General features: G+C 42.2%; 1 protein-coding gene across 3 annotated transcripts in view; it reads right to left on the bottom strand.

The window, feature by feature from the left end:
• The window catches only part of marchf1 (membrane-associated ring finger (C3HC4) 1), a 31,882-nt gene extending 14,091 nt beyond the window's left edge, over positions 1-17,791 (bottom strand). For all 3 annotated transcript variants that reach the window (XM_072670323.1, XM_072670321.1, XM_072670324.1), the window contains exons 1-2: positions 17,539-17,791; positions 13,900-14,218 (exon numbers count right to left, since the gene is read on the bottom strand). In XM_072670323.1, the coding sequence (XP_072526424.1) occupies positions 13,900-13,989 (90 nt within the window). In that variant the 5' untranslated portion in view covers positions 13,990-14,218; positions 17,539-17,791. The remainder of the gene's footprint in view (positions 1-13,899; positions 14,219-17,538) is intronic.
• Between the last annotated feature and the right edge of the window lie 290 nt (positions 17,792-18,081).

The raw sequence follows: 18,081 nt of genomic DNA on the forward strand, positions 1-18,081 counted from the left end.
ATCTCTTCTTATGAGTCATCTCACACACACACACGCACACATATGCCAACAGGCCATAAGAGGAGCGATGGGTATTTTTAAGCAAGTTTGTGTGGTGTCAATCAATGCACCACTGCAAAAACAAATCTGCCGTGAAAAGTCATCTTAAATCTAGTCAACATATCTCACATTCCTCATTTTCAGGTTGTTGGAATGATATGAATTATAATCAGGGCCGATCCAGGCGCATTTCAATGGATCGGGTACCGGCTATTTTAATCCCAATCCAGTTCCCAGTCTTTGTTTTAAGCTTCCTGGTGTCCTCAAGGCAAAATTAAAAAAGGCATTATTGCCCAGCTGGCAGCAGCAGCAGTGCGGACGTTCTCAGAAGGTCAATACAGAGGAACATGAAAACAGACCATAATATCTGAACCTTTATTAAACCATCTCTGAAACGCTCTGTTTTACCAGCGGGAGAACCGGAGAAGCGCTCGTCTTTCTGTGTTGTTAAACCAAAGAGAAGAGCCCATTCAGAACCAAGTGGAGGCTAATGCTATCGCTAATACACACACACACACACACACACACACACACACACACAAACCAGGTACAGTACCACTACTGCAGTGTTTTAAAGGAGCTGGGAGCTGATTGGTCAGACTGGATTATAAGATATTAAACAATATAAAACAGTCATTTTAAGAAATGTCTCGACTAGACTAAATCAATCAGTCCAGAATGTTATTAGTTATCAGGGGTTTTACTGATACTCAGCATTAGGAGACTCGGATCGGAGCAAAATAACTTGTTTGGGACACTTTTACACCCCTTTAACAACAGCCAGGGGTCTATTTTGCAAGACTGGCTGAAAAGGCAGGTCAGCAACACAGGAGACACCGATGATTCGGCTGTAGCTCCGAGATTCCTGTGGGAATTTTGTCTTCTCTCTGATTTGACAAAATCCATTAGTAAAATGAGAGTTGATTTTAGTAGTCCAGCAATCAGTTAGGTAGCGAGTAAACTGGTCAGTCGCGAACATCTCTACACAAAAGGCTAGGGGGGTGGCAGTTTAACAACCAAGTCCACATTTACTTGGACAATTCTTGTCACTCTGAGTGACGCGCCGACCTCTGCCTTCAGTTAATTTCCCTGTGGAACTGAACGAAGCAAGGTTGAGAGCTTGCACACGCCTTACACGTAGGAAGAAGACAATAAATCTCGGTGGTTATTTGTCTGAGGAGCTGCCTGACTTGCATTTGAAACACATTCTTGCTCCACTGAAGTGCTGCTGATGGCAGTGGCCAGAGGCAAAACTGCTTGTAAATCAAGGCTAAAGGCCCACATGGGCTTCAGGGAAAGTTTTTCAGACAAAATGAGCTACTCAAAATCAATGAAAACAAGCCTAGTTTTGCCGGACCGCCATTGGCTGTACCGGAGCTTGGGACCAAAAGATCCGCTCTTTATTGTGAAAAAGGTTCTGTGGCCTAAAATGACCTCTGATATGTTTCCTGTAGCATTTTATGTGACCCTGCCTGGCAAAGGACTCAAGACTTAAAGACCCTCAGAGCCTTAAAATGTAGACCACACATTTACTAGTTTTTAGAAACCTCATTGACATGGCTTGTGACTAACTGTACAATGCTAACAAAATGAGTGACTGAGGCCGGTCACCGCCGTGGTAGTGATGCTAATGCAGCGGATATAGATGCTAACGCCACGATAGCAATGTTGGGCGAGGCTGGCCATGCCATGACAACAATGCTAATGCACAATGCGGTCGACGCTGCTAATATCGTTGTAGCGATGTTGAGTTGAGTTAGTACACATTAATGCCTCAGTATGTCTTCACACCAGTTTCCTTTACAACAGTATTTCAAGCGAGGAGTCCCAACCTCAGCTTACCTAAGATCACATCAAGAGCCACTGTTGGGCCCTCGAGCAAGGTCATTCATTATTTTTCGACTCCAGAAGCACCACAGCATGGTTGAACGTTCTTAGCTAGGATATGTGAAGAGAAGAATTTTACTAAACTGTGGAAGTATAAATGACAATAATAATAATGACAGCTACATGCATAAAGTGTTAGTTTCTATTGTTCATATATGCACAATACCATCAACTTTCATTTGATGCAAACATTGGAAATCAAGGAAAACACAACCCACTACACTCGACTGCACTGTTGTTATTTTACTGCCATCTAGATGGGAAAGACTAATCAGCGAAAAAGTCCAAAAGAAATCAAAAACCAGTAGTAACAGAGGTGAGCCAGCAACCCAGGCCTGGGTTGTGATTCCTGGTTATGTCCCACTGTTTACAGGGCTGTGCTCCTCCCAGACATATTCGCCTTTAAGTGGATCGATGTGAACTAACACAGTAAGAAGACAAAATCTGAAGTTAACCCCATTCCCCTTTCCCATACTCTAAACACCCACTATCAGGTAGGCGCCTCCATTCGTAAATGCTCCTGCAAACTGGGTCCCGTGTTTCTCAACTCAACTAATATATGTTCTGGGACTTTTATTGAAAGATGTGGGCTGAAACCGCTGTGCTGCTGGTTAATAAATGAGGGATACGTTAGAGACTTAGAGTGCTTAAATGTACTGCCTGTTGTGTGAATAGCCCATGTGTCTGCTACAATGACAAGGTCTCTCTAGGCAGTGTTTCTGTGCACAGTTTCAGCTATACTGCTTTTGCTGCTGCCAGTTTAATTGTGTTAACCAACTATTCTGATCGCATAGGGTCATGTATCCTATCATAACAATATGTGGAAAACATAAAATAATCTGTAAATTAATAAAATGAATCAAGCTACACATGTAGATTTTTTAAAAATTGTAATTTATCATTGATTTGTACATTTTTAGGATAAACAGTTCATTATTAGCCCATGTTGGCTTGGCTTACTGTTATTAAAATGCTGAACATCAGCTGTTTGGGTGGTTTTTCATACATTTTGAAACACATTTTAGCTGAAAACCACTGTAGCAATCTGGCAAGTCTCTATGCGACGAACTCATAATGTAGTGGATAGTGAATAGGGCACAATTCAGACACTACGGTTTCCTGTACTACGCTAGCAATGGTGTTTGACCATATTTGGTGGCAGATCTAGCAGAAACGTGAAGGTTTTAACAGCCACATAACTTTTTATTTTTCATTATCTTTCTATAATTCTCTATAACCCAGCAGTTAGCCTGCTTAGCCTTGTTAGTTAGTCAAATCTAATCTAATATCGGTCTAATTTTAGGGAGAAGGATCACTTCTGGATCAAATATAAGACAGTTAAAGTGAGCGTAGTGTACGTCATTCACAGGGGTTATTCACAAATGCACCTTCTGGATGTTGGGTGTATGTTTGTGTATATAGCAGTGTGTAGTTAGTCTGGCAAAGGGATGAAATTGGACTCCACAAGGATACCATTCTTACCAGAGCCCGTCTACGATCCCCTCAGCAACCTTTTCGCTATCATCTGTCGTCACACATTTAGCTAAAACTAAAAAATTCAAGACGACAAGATCGTAAACAGACATACCCTTTACTCTAATCACCCACTGATATGGTGGTCAGCAGCATAGGGAGGCCCGCCCCTCAGTACACTGCTGACTTCATGTACAGCTCAACCGACCTGTCACCTCCAGAAGTTCTCTGATGACTCAGCGATCGTCTGCCTCATAACCAATGAGGAGGACAGCGGGTTCAGAGAACTCATTCAGGACTTTGTGGACTGGTGTCTGCAGAACCACCTTCAGACCTTCAACGCGGGGAAGACCAAAGAACTGGTAGTGGATTTCCGCAGGTGCAGACACCCCCTCCATCAGTGAACATCCAGGGTATGGACATCGAGAGAGTGGACTGGTCAGTTAACACTGCTGCACTGTACAAAACAGGCCAGAGCAGACTCTACCTACTGAGGAGACTGAGGTGCAGGGAGCACTCCTGAGGACTTTCTTCGACACAGTGGTGGCATCTGCCATCTTTTATGGAGTGGTCTGCTGGGGCAGCAGCATCTCGACGAAACAAACTCATAAAGAGGGATCCGATGCTTTCCTCAGAGAGTGCTGGCTGCCTAGGGATGCTGCATTGGCGCTAGGGGGAGTCCTAGTAAGTGGGTTGGCATTGCTAGTGCTAGGGGGAGCTATGAACAAATGGGATAATTGGTAGAAAGACAAGGGCGATAGTGAGCTCACCACCCAACTTTATCCCCAAGTCAATAACTCATGGCCCATGAGTCGTGGGCCAAGCTACCTTAGGAAACGCTCCCAGAAGATGATGTCTGGCTCTGCATCACATTTGCAGCAGGTCAGGACAGCAACAGATTGTGCTATGCAGAAGAAGAAGAGTGTTCCAGAAAAGTCATATTGGTGTCCCTGAGCTAAATGAATGCAAATACCTCAGAGATGATCCATAATGCATAGCCTATTGCCCGTTCTGCCTGCGTCAACATTTGTGCTAAGGCTATGCATATTGTAAAAGCTGATTCACTGGCTGTGGTCTGCCTGCTGAAGTCTCAGCATGCACTTATTTCTGCAGGATTTGAGGCAGTTCACAGTGCTGTACTGAAACATGAATAGTAGGTTGAATGAGTTTTTTTTTTTTCTATCAGATTTTACATTGAAGAAGAAAACCCACAGAATGTCAGTCACCCAGTGTAGGTGGTATTGTCATAGGTGCTGAGGCAGCTTCTTTTTTGCTTCCACCCACCCCCATACTAAATAAGTATTCAAATCTGCACAGCTTTATTGTTGTGCCAATTCGTAATCTCCGAGCGATGAATAGTCCCGTCAGGGTTTAACAGATGGTTTTTCGTGCTACTGCCAGGAGCCTAGAGGCATGAATGAGTCTAACTTGATGCTTCTGCAGAACTCCAGATGAATCAGGACTAATCAGCAGAAACTATTCAATCCCAATGACACTGTACCGACTGTTAAGCATGGTGGTGGTAGCAGATGCTCTCGGGCTACGTTGCACAAATTGGAAGGAACGATGACAAAGAAGAAGGACTACCTAAGAATTGGGTGGCTCAGCAGACTAAGATATTGACACTGTGGCCCAAGATTGTGAGTTCAAATCTTGGGTCATGCTGCTTCGCCATCAGCAGCCGGAGCCTAAGAGAGCACAACTGGTCGTGCTGTCCTGTATGAGAACCGGGGATCTGGCTCTTTCCTCCAAGTATGCTGGCTGCCTAGTGACTTCTAATATAGCGGCATGTGCTTGTGCTCACCCTCCTAGTGTCGCGAGCATTGCAAGATATAAGGGGGGGATTCCAGTAAGTGGTTGTGGGTTAACTGGCTCAGCTAAAATTAGGGAGAAAATTGGGTAAAAAGGAAAAAAAGGTGGTTGTGGAATGGACAAAGCAGGTTAATATTAAGCTTCTGAAATGTCCTGAAAATAAATATGTGGACAGTGCAAGAAAAAAGCCACAAATTTAACTCCAATTTAACCAATTCTGACAGGATGCGTGGTCAAATATCCAATACCTTCAATTCAGCTAGAATTTTGCAAATGACTGCCAAAGGCCAACTTGCTAAGGGACTATAAGCAAATATTAGGTGTGCTGTGTGTATAAGTTTGTACACTATATGTCTAAATGTTTGTGGACACCCCTTCTAATGAATGCATTCAACTACTTTAGGTTGCACCCACTGCAGAAACAGATGTGCAAATGCACTCATGCACACACAGCTTGTCAAGTCCAGAATAGAATAGGGCTCTCTAAGGCAACCATAAAGCCTTCAAACGCCTTCTTCCCAGGACAGCAGAGACAAAGAAACAATGAATGAGCAGGTGTCACAATACTTTTGTCCAAACTGTGTATTTTAGGTGTTTAACGTATTTGCAACCCAGGAGAATCTGATAACTTCTAATAGGGTTGAATACGTTTGCAAGGCACTGTGTGTGTCCTCATTTACAATCACAGATGCCTACAGAGCCTATCTGTTATTCCCTGCACAGTAAGAGCAACTCACAGTGAGCAGTACTAAGGAACGATGTGTTCAGCTACTAACATCTAACAAACGCACTGGAAATAAACACTCATGTGTTTGGTGTGGCGCAACAGATAACACCACTACCTGCCACTGAGCTACCACACCATGTGGGAGACTGGGGTTCGATTCCCGGTCTGGGTGACTATGCTGCGCTACACCAATAAGAGTCCCTGGGCAAGACTCCTAAGTGACCCACCTCTGTAATACGAGTAACCTTGTAAGTCGCTCTGGAGAAGAGTGTCTGCTAAATGCCGTAAATGTAAATGTAAATGATCCTTAAATTCACTGAACTAAACTAAACCCATAGGAACATATGTTTACATTACATTTGGCTACAGAAGAACACACACCCACTCACACACACACACACAGATGCCACGCTTCTCGAATAAGCCGTAAGCCTGTTAAGGCCTTTCGAACTGCTAGTCTGCTCTGCACACAAAACCACTCATTCACTAAACACGCAGCCCTGCCCTGCACTTACCTGCAAAAACCATCCTGCAGGTTCCTTTGAGCCACTGAGCAGCAAAGTGTCCCTTTGCCTCCCGAAGAGCGGTGTGCGTGAGTGTGCAAATGCATGTGTGTGGGTTGCTTTGGATTAACCATAGCTGCTTGTCTGAGGAATAATCTTGCGCTGTTGCTCGAACCGCGTGCATAGGCTTAATTTAGCCACATGCACATGCACCTTCTGCATGTTCAACTCCTAACTATCATTTTGGTTTACAACTTGTAAATGTGCCAAAAATGCATTTACTACTGATGTATAAATTATAAGTGTGTGACTTGGGTTGAAGTGAAAAATGTCTCAGCCTGTCCTGTCCCTGTGTCCTCTCAGCCTGATGTGCTGTTAGCAAGCTGAAGAGATTGTTAGCTTTTGGCCTTTTGCAAATCTGGAGAATTCTCGCTTCTCTGGATTTATCTTTCTCAAGTCTTACCGGCAGCTCCAGCTTGCTCCAGCTGGGGTAGTCCAGTTTGTTTTCAAGGTGCAGACGATGGAGAGATACCTGGCGTTAGCTTTTAGCCAGGCACAGATCCCCATTTCCGTCTCCCAGCTTTTAACTTTGTCCTGTGTTGAGTTTGAGCTCCCCCCTCTGTGGACACTAGCACAGGTAAAGCCGCGGTCACAAGGCCTAGTTCCTGTAGAAACCTGTATTCTGTATTTTGTACCTGTATATAGGTAGTAGTGTGTAATGAGGTGAGCTCCAGTATCAGCAGCATAGAGAAGTATGAACGTCCCTGTAGAGACGTACTGACTCTCTAGAGCAGATAAACATCAACCAGTTGGCACCATGCCTAATGCTAGGAGTATTAAGCCTTGATTTCAGAACACACAATGACTGAGCAGGTGTCCCAACACTACGCATTACACATCCGTAGATTATACGGATTTAGAGATCACGCAAACTATAAACTGAAATATTATATAGGTGGTGCTATAGGTGGTAACCATGGATTTAGATATTACATAAAAGGGGCTAACTGAACAGCTGAATAAATGAATGAATGAATGGCTACAAGTCACCATCACCAGCACACACTAACAAGACAAGACACACTAACCCCACACACATTATATACACACAAAAACAACCACACACAAAAGCACTACTATCCACAAACAAACATTCAGAATCTGAAGACATGACGTTTTCATGTAGTGCATGATGTGTATGCAGTAGACCCTATCCAAAGAGCTTAAAACCACTTCCATTGCAAACACAGTTAACAAACTGCTCCAACTGGTACACAGTGGAATAAGCACTGAGGTAAGCAGTGAGAAAAGAGGACCAGAATTAAGGCAAATGCAACAGGCATAAATGGAGGCAACATGAGGTACAGAAATACAGAACTAGTCAAGAATAATAGTCAGAATTCCTTCGACTGCAAATATTAAGCCCCTAGCAGTGCATCATGAGGGGCTCTCCAGTATCAACAAAATAGAGAACATTTTGCACTTCCCTGAAGACAAGTACTGCTAATAGAATAGGACTCAACATAAACCTCCCCAGCATTGAGCTGTGGAGCAGTAGAAGAACTGTGTTGTCAGGAATGATGGCTGGTGCTATATCCAATACTTTTAGGATGAGTAGGAGGGTCGGGGATGGGGTGGCACCTTCAGAAGAAGCACTTTGTGTCCACAGCATAATAAAATAGATCACCAAGATTTATAGGTCTATATAATTTAATTTATTTTAAATTAAAATAAGTTATTGGACAGTCATCCTTTCAGAGTGTAAATCTTTGAGAAAGAGTGACAGGCTAAACGTCAGCACTTGCCTCAAAGGTCACAGCAGGGTCAGATCTCAGTTTCTTAGAATTTCTAATTTTCCAATTGCCTGTGAATTTCCTTTTCCTAATCTGCTTTATTCTGAAGGACAGCCTAGTTCAGAGAATTGTAAATGAATTAGGGAATTAGCGGGACGTGGGCTCATACTTGCTGCCAGTGGTTTATGCTCATTTCAGCTAACTATGGACAACACAGAAAAACAACAGTGAAAGGGTAGATTTCTCTCATACCAGATCTATCAAATCTAATCTAATCTGATCTAATCTAATCTAATCCAGACTTTCATTATAACCAATGGGGCCAGTACTCTTGTAGAGCACTGTATATATAGTAGCCTACTGTTCAGACCTCTTGGTGAATTCCACAGCTTTTGGGCCCTATTTCATGCATGTGTTTTAATAGTGAGCCAATAATGCAAAAGTATTCAGAAGATCATGAGCCACTGGCCTTCCTCATAGGCAGAGTCTGAGGTTGAGCAGTGAGTGCACAGCTCTCCCAGCTGCCCTGAGTAATAAGGAATGATGTAGTATTCTTAAAATGTCTGCTTGAGTTTGGCTTCTACTGCACCTGGTTCCATATTTTCTGCTTTCTTTCGAGCAAAGCCTCCAGACTCATTGTTTTTTTCTTCACAATAAAACTAAACACAACTTTGGCCAGAAATTTACTAAACAAAAACGTTATCTAGTCTATACATTACACAGACAAAAGTATTGGGACACATGCCCTTTCATTCTTTCTTCTGAAATCAGGGGTATTAAAAAAGTTATCCTGCTTTTATTGGAGTAGCTACGGTTGCATTCAGCGCCAAGAGTGTTAGTGAGGTCAGGATGTTGGATGATCACCACCCTACCTCATTCCTACAACTATCCCTCAACTCTACAACTCATACTAAAAGTACTGGATGGAGCACCACCATCCATCATTCCAGAAAACACAATTCTTCCACTGCTCCACAGCTCAATGCTGAGGGGCTTAATACTCCTCTAGCCCACACCTGGCATTAGACAGCATGGCGCCTATGAGTTTATGTTTATCTGCTCCAGAGAGTCCTATTCTATTGGCAGTACTTCTCTACAGGGACTAGACAAACTGTGTGTGTGCATTTGCAGATCTGTTTCAGCAATGGGTGCAACTTAAAGTAGCTGAATGCCTTCATTAGACAAGGGGTGTCCACAAATATGTGGACATGGTATATAGTTTGGTGTTGTGAGCATGCTATAAGTTTTATCTGCCGCTCTTTGCATCTTCATCTACATCACTGAGGTCACTGGACTCTCTCCAGCTAAAGTAATCTGTAAACATGAATGGAGACATGAGGTCATCACTGAAGACCAGCACTCACACTCCTCAGGCTAATGCTAACAGTGCTTCATATGACAGCTGCAATGTGGATAAGCTGCTTACCGAGGTGGAAGCCATATTTCCTAGAGTGAGTAATGAATCAGATACAAACTGCCAGCTCTACTGACCTTTACCACCCAGCTCCCAATCACTAAGCAAGCCGGCCATGCAAGTAAGGCCGAGATGGACAAGGATTCTGTCGAAATCAGGAATCTAGAAGGACTACGTTCCTTAACTGGACATTTCCCTACTGAACGTACCGATGAAGTAAACACATTCAGCAAACATTAGCCTGAATGGCAGTCCATTAGCAGTCCATTAATAAGGTTCTTGTAGGAAAACTGTCACACCACCAATTTAAAACGTCCAGATTTGTCACTGGTCAGGTGCTCACAAATGTACGGACAAAACTGCTCGATAAAGAGTGAATAAGTGAGCGAAAACTCATTGTCAAAGGGCACATATCACTACAAAACTTTTTTCCACTTCTGTTTTTTGAGCCAGGAACTCTCCAGGACAGCGGATCAGAACATGGCTTGACACACTTCATCACTTTCTACATTACTGCTATAACCAACATCAGTTGGCCCCAAAATAGAACCCTGTGGGACTCCACATTAGGACTAATAGCTGAAGAATAAACCCAGAGTTCAAGGATGAAGAGAGATTGGCAAATAAAATGACATGAATTTAATTCAATTATTCCATATATTTTTACTTAATCAAGAGGATAATAATAAAAATGTCAACATAAAAATGTTATTCTACCTCAAATTAACGTTCAACTACAAACAACCGCTTTAACCCGATTCTCCTCCCCAATTACCTAACCCGATCATTAGTACTCTCCCCCATCACATGTAATGCTCCCCAAACTGGGAGGGTGACGCATGCCTCCTCCTCCGACACATACACAATCAGCCACTACCTCTGATGCAAGTCACCAGGCAACCAACCAACCCGGCCCTGTTGCATCGCCTAGCAACACTCTAGAAGTGATGAGTGGAGAGGATGTGAGTGATCTACCCATCACGAACAGAGCAAGCCCAACTGTGCTCTCTCTGGCTCCGGCTGCTGAAGGCAGGCAGCAGGACCTGGGAATTCGATCCTCGGGTCATATTTCTCTGAGCCTGTTTCAGTTCTTTTTTAATTTGGCCTGAAATGAATTACGTCAGTTCCTAATACTAGCAATGCAGGTAAGTGCCGTTGTTGTACGTGCTGTGAATATCCTCAAAATGGCAATTCCTGAGAGAAGCAGTTTTCCAGTTTGAGGACCTGAGGTTACAAGACCATTTCTAAATAGTTTGGCCTCCACCAATCCACTGTGAGGCACTCACTTACTCTCCTTTGCGGAATGTCGATGTTCATGAGTTCAAGCCACTACTGTCCGAAAAACAACACCTGCTACCCATCCGAAATTTGCTCAGGACCACCGGGAGCCTATTGGAAGAAGGTTCTGAAGCTTATGAATCCAGGAAATGAACTGATACTCAAGAGGGACACACCAGCTACTGTAAAGGTTTGCATGTTTTTTTTCTGACATAGATACACTGTATGTCCAAATGTTTGTGGACACCCCTTCTAACGAATGCATTCAGCTACTTTAGTTTGAACCATTGTTGACATGGCTTGTCTAGCTTCTCAATGCTCCAAAGTCTAGTAGAAAGCCTTCTCTGGTCAGTGGAGCCAGTTACTCCAACAAAAGCAGGATACGCTCTTTTTAACAGCCTTGATTTTGGAAGAAACAATGAATGCGCTGGTGTCCCAATACTTTTGCCAATATAATGTATTTAATATTAGATCATTTTGCTTCATAAAAAATGCACTTGGCGAAAGATGGCAAAGTTTACAGACTTTAAAGAGGGAGGGTGCTCTCTCGCTCTCTCTCTCGCTCTCTAATATATATATTTATAACTAAAATATATATTATATATATAATATTGATAATATATATATATTTTTTTCAATATTACATATATAATATTGAAAAAATGAATATTTTTAGTTCATTTATTATCTGGTTGTGCTCATAATAATCCAGCATAATAAATTCAGCCTCGTTTTACTTTCCGTCTCGCTGACTCTGACACAAGCCTATTAAGAAAGAAGTCATTTCACCCCATCAGAACTTTAATGAGTCAACTAAGGGAACATCTTAATGGCACCTGCGGTGTGTGTGTGTGTCTCAGAGAGAGTGATCAGTAGTGACAGTGCCAGGAGAAATCACACTGAACGCAGGATTAGGTGATAAGAGAGTGTGATGCCAGGTCACGGAAGCACAACACGTGAAACCCAAATCACACCTTAAAAGTCCGCCGTCTACTGGGGTTATATATTCTAAACAAATGTGCTGCCACTGAATAAGCATGTGCCACTGTTATATTCAATATATATTTATATATTTAAGCTGCAGCCTGCACCGAATTCTGAATTATTTTTTGACAGTATGTTATTTTCAGGAGATTGTAGGCTACTTAATAAGTATACAGAAACTGAGGTGTAAATATTAACAGAATTTGGAGATTTGAACAAATATGACTATATATGTTTTGGTCATAAATGCCTGCAGTTGACTATAAAAACATGGTTAGATGCTTGTGAGAATATGTGTATCTGTCTATTAACTGACTCCCTAGATAGTAAAAAGTGATATTTTTTGGTCAGTTTACTATCTAGGGAGTCAGTTAATGGGAGCATAGTACATGTTAAGTATAGAGAGTAAGGCCAATTGTGCTCTCTCAGGCTCTGACTGCTGATGGCAAACAGCATGACCCAGGTTTGAACCAGCAATCCTCAGGCCATAGGGACAGTGCCTTAATCCACTGAACCACTCAGAGCACTGGCTAGCAGCCTCATCGAACATTGCTACCTCGGTGGTAGCGCGCTGGCTACCTGACTTATTCAACATGACTACCTCGATGGTAGCACTCTGGCTACTTGACTTATTCAACATGACTACCTCGATGGTAGCACTCTGGCTACTTGACTTATTCAACATGACTACCTCGATGGTAGCACTCTGGCTACGTGACTTATTCAACATGACTACCTCGGTGGTAGCACTCTGGCTACGTGACTTATTCAACATGACTACCTCGATGGTAGCACTCTGGCTACGTGACTTATTCAACATGACTACCTCGATGGTAGCACTCTGGCTACTTGACTTATTCAACATGACTACCTCGATGGTAGCACTCTGGCTGCTTGACTTATTCAACATGACATTCAATATTACTACCTCTGTGATAGCACTAACTGAACATCGCTACCTCTGTGGTAGCACACCGGCTACCAGCCTCATCCAACATCGCTACCTTGGTGTTAGTACACCGGCTAGTGGCCTCATCCAACGCTGCTACCTAGGTTGAAGCACATTGGCTACTAGCCTCGTCCAACATTGCTACCTCAGTGATAGCTCACCAATTACCGGACTCGTTCAACATCGCTACCTCGGTGGTAGCACACGGGGTACTGGTCTCGTCCAACATCGCTACATTGGTGATCGCACACGGCCTACAGGTCTCCTGCAACATCGCTACCTCATTAGCACAGCAGCTAGCGGCTACGTCCAACAGCGAACACATTAAAAAGCATAAACGTAAATCTAAATACAGTGAAATTTCACAAGAATTTCTCATTCTAAAGGAAGTAATGCATATGAACGTAGTTGTTATCAGTGTGTGGATGTGTTCAGTTCCATCACCAGCTCACCTGAATTAACATCATTAAGCACAGATGTTACCAAACCAGATGTTGGATGATGGCTGTAAATAATACTAGAGCTCTGGAGAAGTTTTAATAAACACAGTTATGTAAACTGACTACCTTTTCATAAGTTATAATTATTATTTTAATATTAGTGTTTTATATATTAGAGCACATAAACACTTCCTCCAATCTCCAATATGGCAAACCAAAATTTCAAAGAAATTTAAAAAAAGAAATTGCAGAAAAAAAGATTTCTGCATGACAGCGACGAACACACATCTAACCAGCATCTTTATTAATACACCATATTTTTCTTTATGTATACATACATATATATATATATATATATATATATATATATATATATTTATATATATATTTATTTATATATTACAGTTTGTCTGCATCTACCCACCTTTGTCTACCTGTGCCTACCTGAGTTATGAGATCTATTTCAGAGATACAAGGGTACATTAATACAAGAATGACAATATATGAAGAACTGGGCGATATCATTGTGTGTGTGTGTGTGTATGTATGTGTGTGTGTGTGTGTGTGTGTGTGTGTGTGTGTGTGTGTGTTTGGGCTCACCTCATTCTCTTTACTCTTATCTCTGGTTCGGCCGGTGCTGCGGCTGCTTTCTTTACTAGCAGGTACCACAGAGATCTGATGCACAGGCATTCTAGCACTGCTCAGAAATCCTGGGATGCTACTCTTCCCTCAGTCCCCCAAGGGCATCCTCATGGTCCCAGCTGCAAAAAGAAAGCTCATAAACAAACATGTCCCTTCCCGAAGTCCGACGACGAGGCTCAGCGTCCGGCCGAGGTTCTAACTGCTTTAGCCACGAGGGATGGAAACATCCAGAAAAGCGGCTGGGGCAACTCGTTAAAGCTGGCCTCCCTCATTCCACCTGAACAGAGAGAGAGAGAGAGAGAAAAATAATTCAATCACTGCAAGAGTCACAGTGTTAGTCCAGTCACTTGAACACGTGGATAGGCAGACTTAGCGGTTATTTTAGCCTCAAATCTCCAACCCCTCCCCTCCCCACGGTGGTGGCGCAGGCTGGAGCAGGCCACTAATCAGCTTAGCACCCCAGGAGCTCCGCACAAGGCCTCGTCTACCACCGGAGCGCACACACACACACACACACACACACACATACACACACTCTCACCCGTGCCAGACTCTCCTAGCCTGACCAACTGCTTTCTCACAGCATTGACAGCTGCAGCCATAGACACCTAATGCTGGACTGATTACAAGAAAATAGCAGCATAGTGAGAACACATAAGAGGATAATCCACCCCCGCTGGGTCCCTAGTTGATGAAATCTGGAATTATGGAAATGTGGAATTTCTCAGCTGTAATTGCCTGTTACTGTGCAGAAGTGGGTTCTGCTCTGTGCAGACAAATCAAGGCAGTTTAGAACACAGTATGACGCTACCACCACCGTGTTTAACAGTTGGTGGGGTGTTTTTGTGGACGAAGGCCTCACTTTTACTCTTCCAACCATATCTCTGGTTATTGTGGACAAACAAGTCAATCTTCATCTCGTCTGACTACAAAACCTTCTTCTAGGACAGGGGTGTCCAATCTTATCCTCAAAGACTGGACACACCTTGCAGCCGTTGCAGTCCATGGTGATGTAATACTCGCTTGGCTGTAGAATGCAGTGTTTCAGAAGCTTCTAGTTCATGGCATTTCTTCGCCCGTATGGTTCCTGGGTTGTTTCTGACCATCCAAATCAATAATCTCTCATCTAAGGGGGAAGGTTTGGGCCATCTTCTAGACCTTGGCAAAGTGGTTACACCCCTTAATATCTTAGGTACAATTGTCTGAAAAGATGATATTGAAATCTGCAGATTCTACAGTCATCCCTCTCAGACTTTCCCACTGCACAACAAAGCTCTGTCAATTACGATTACTTATAGGTAGTTAAAGAGGCATGTTAGACATTTACATTTACATTTACGGCATTTAGCAGACGCTACAAGGTTACTCGTATTACAGAGGTGGGCCAATGTAGTGTTAGGAGTCTTGCCCAAGGACTCTTATTGGTGTAGCGCATCATAGTCACCCAGACCGGGAATCGAACCCCAGTGTCCCACATGGTGGGGTAGCTCAGTGGCAGGTAGTGGTGTTATCTGTTGCACCACACCAACTAATAGACATTTCAGCACCACTGAATTACTGTGACCCTGTATGTATAATATGTCTATATTGGCTCATTGACCCCCTGTCAAAACCATGGCTCTAAAATTTGCAGGGCAATGGTACTCCAGGACCACTGGCTTCGTAGTCCCTTCAGAGAGAGCTGCTTGGGTTTGTTTCTTAGCTTCAGTCAGAAAGCAAGTTTGTGCCCATACTTCAATAGCCTACCCTTAAACAACATTAATTACATATCAGTTTTGTAGCTGTTACTCAGTCATTTATAGTAGATATGGAATTATCTATAGCAATATGTAATGTATAGCAGTTACAGATTCATTTGTAGTAGATATAGAATCATTTATAGTGGGTACTAAATCATTTATAGCAGTTACTGAATCACATATAACAGTTACTGAATCATTTCTAGCAGTTGTAGAATTACCTATAGCTGTTAATAAATCATTTCTAACAGTGATGGAATTACCTATACAGTAACATAATTTATCAATGTTATTGAATCGTTTATAGTAGACACAGAAACTTTTATAGTAGATACTAAATCATTTATAGCTGTTACTGGATCATTTATGGCAGTGATGGAAATATCTAAAGCTGTAAATGAATCATTTATAGCAGTTAATGGATCATTTATAGCAGTGGTGGAACTGTCTGTAGCTGTTATTAAATCACTTTTATCAGTTAATGGATCATTTTTAGCAGTGGTAGAATTACCTATACAGTAACATGATTTATCAATGTTACTGAATCATTTATAGTAGACACAGAATCATGTCTAGTAGATGCAGTGCCTTCTAGTAGTTACTGATTTCTAGTAGTTACTGAATTGTTTATAGTAGATACTGAATCACTGAATCACTCATAGTCATGTTTATTAATAACAGATTAAATTGTAGTCGTTCCTGAATCATTTCTAGTAGATACTGAATCATTTATAGCAGTTACTGGATCATTTAGATCAGTGGTGGGATTACCTATAAAGTAACATGATTTATCAATGTTATTGAATCGTTTATAGTAGATACAGAAAAATTGATAGTGGATGCAGAGACATTTATAGTAGATACTGAATCATGTTTATTAGTAACAGATTAAATTGTAATAGTTACTGAATCATTTATAGTACATACTGAATCACTTATAGTAGATACTGAGTCATGTTTATTAGTAACAGATTAAATTGTAATAGTTACTGAATCATTTATAGTAGATACAGAATAACTGATAGTAGATGCAGAGACATTTATAGTAGACACTGAATCACTTATAGTAGATACTGAGTCATGTTTATTAGTCACAGATTCAATTGTAATAATTGTAATAGCAGTTACTGAATCATTTATATCAGTGGTGGAATTACCTGTAGCTGTTACTGAATCATTTATAGTAGACACAGATTCTTTAATAGTAGTTACTGAATCACTTATAGTATATACTGAAATACTTATAGCAGATGCAGAATCATTTATATTAGATAATAAACTATTTATATCAGATATTGATTGTTTACAGTAGATTCGGAATCGTATACAGTAGATGCAGAAATATATATATATGTATAGTATATACTTAGTGTTAGTGAATCATTTATAGTAGATACTGAATCGATAATAACAGATACTGAATCACTTATAGTAGTTACTGAATCAGTTATAGTGAACACAGAATCGTTTACAGAACGTCCTGAATCATTTATAGTAGATATAGAGTTAGTTATTATTAATTAATGAGTAATAGGTATTAAAAATTGAAACAGGGTATCCAGTCGTTGAGCCGCAGACCCCTGGCTCCTTTATAACGCCCAACCTGCTCTGAATCAGTGCGACTCACCGAACATAGCTACTATAAAGTTAGCTAGCTAGTTCTGAAAGCGCTGGAAAATCTCTAACATTAGTGAACCCTGATTTCTGGAGCTAGTTTACTTTCTTGACCTTCTGCGTTTGCACACTCTCAGACAGAAGTCAGCTCGCGCCGCTAATCTGACGGCCGAGGCTAAACAGCGGCTGCGGAGGAGCGCCTCCGCCTCGGTGACCGCCACTGCCCAGCGGAGTCGACACTGACCTGAACAGCGGCGCCACTAACTGCTGCATTCGTCCTTCTCCAGGCTTTGGCACAGTTGAGGTGATGCTGCACAGCAGAGGCGACCGTTTCAGGCTTCTGCACTGAAATCACAGGAGAAACCCGGCAACTTCCAGGGAAGCTTGACTGGCACCGTAATCCATCTGGAGGGCAAGCGTTTCAGCGGTGCCTGCCGTGAACGCGCTTCATCCGCGCACCCGCTCGGCTCTCCGCAGCTGCTGCATATTATCTCATCCATTCACTCTCAGTCTCTCTCTCTCTCTCTCTCTCTCTCTCTCTCTCTCTCTTAGTCTCTCTCTCTCACTCTCTCTCTCTCTCTCTCTCTCTCTCTCTGTCTCTCTCTCTCTCTCAGTCTCTCTCTCTCTCTCTCTTAGTCTCTCTCTCTCACTCTCTCTCTCTCTCTCTCTCTCTCTCAGTCTCTCTCTCTCTCAGTCTCTCTCTCTCTCTCTCTTAGTCTCTCTCACTCTCTCTCTCTCTCTCTCTCTCTCTCACTTAGTCTCTCTCTTAGTCTCTCTCTCTCTCTCT

The sequence above is a fragment of the Salminus brasiliensis genome, chromosome 24 (assembly GCF_030463535.1).
Source record: "Salminus brasiliensis chromosome 24, fSalBra1.hap2, whole genome shotgun sequence".
NCBI lineage: Eukaryota > Metazoa > Chordata > Actinopteri > Characiformes > Bryconidae > Salminus > Salminus brasiliensis.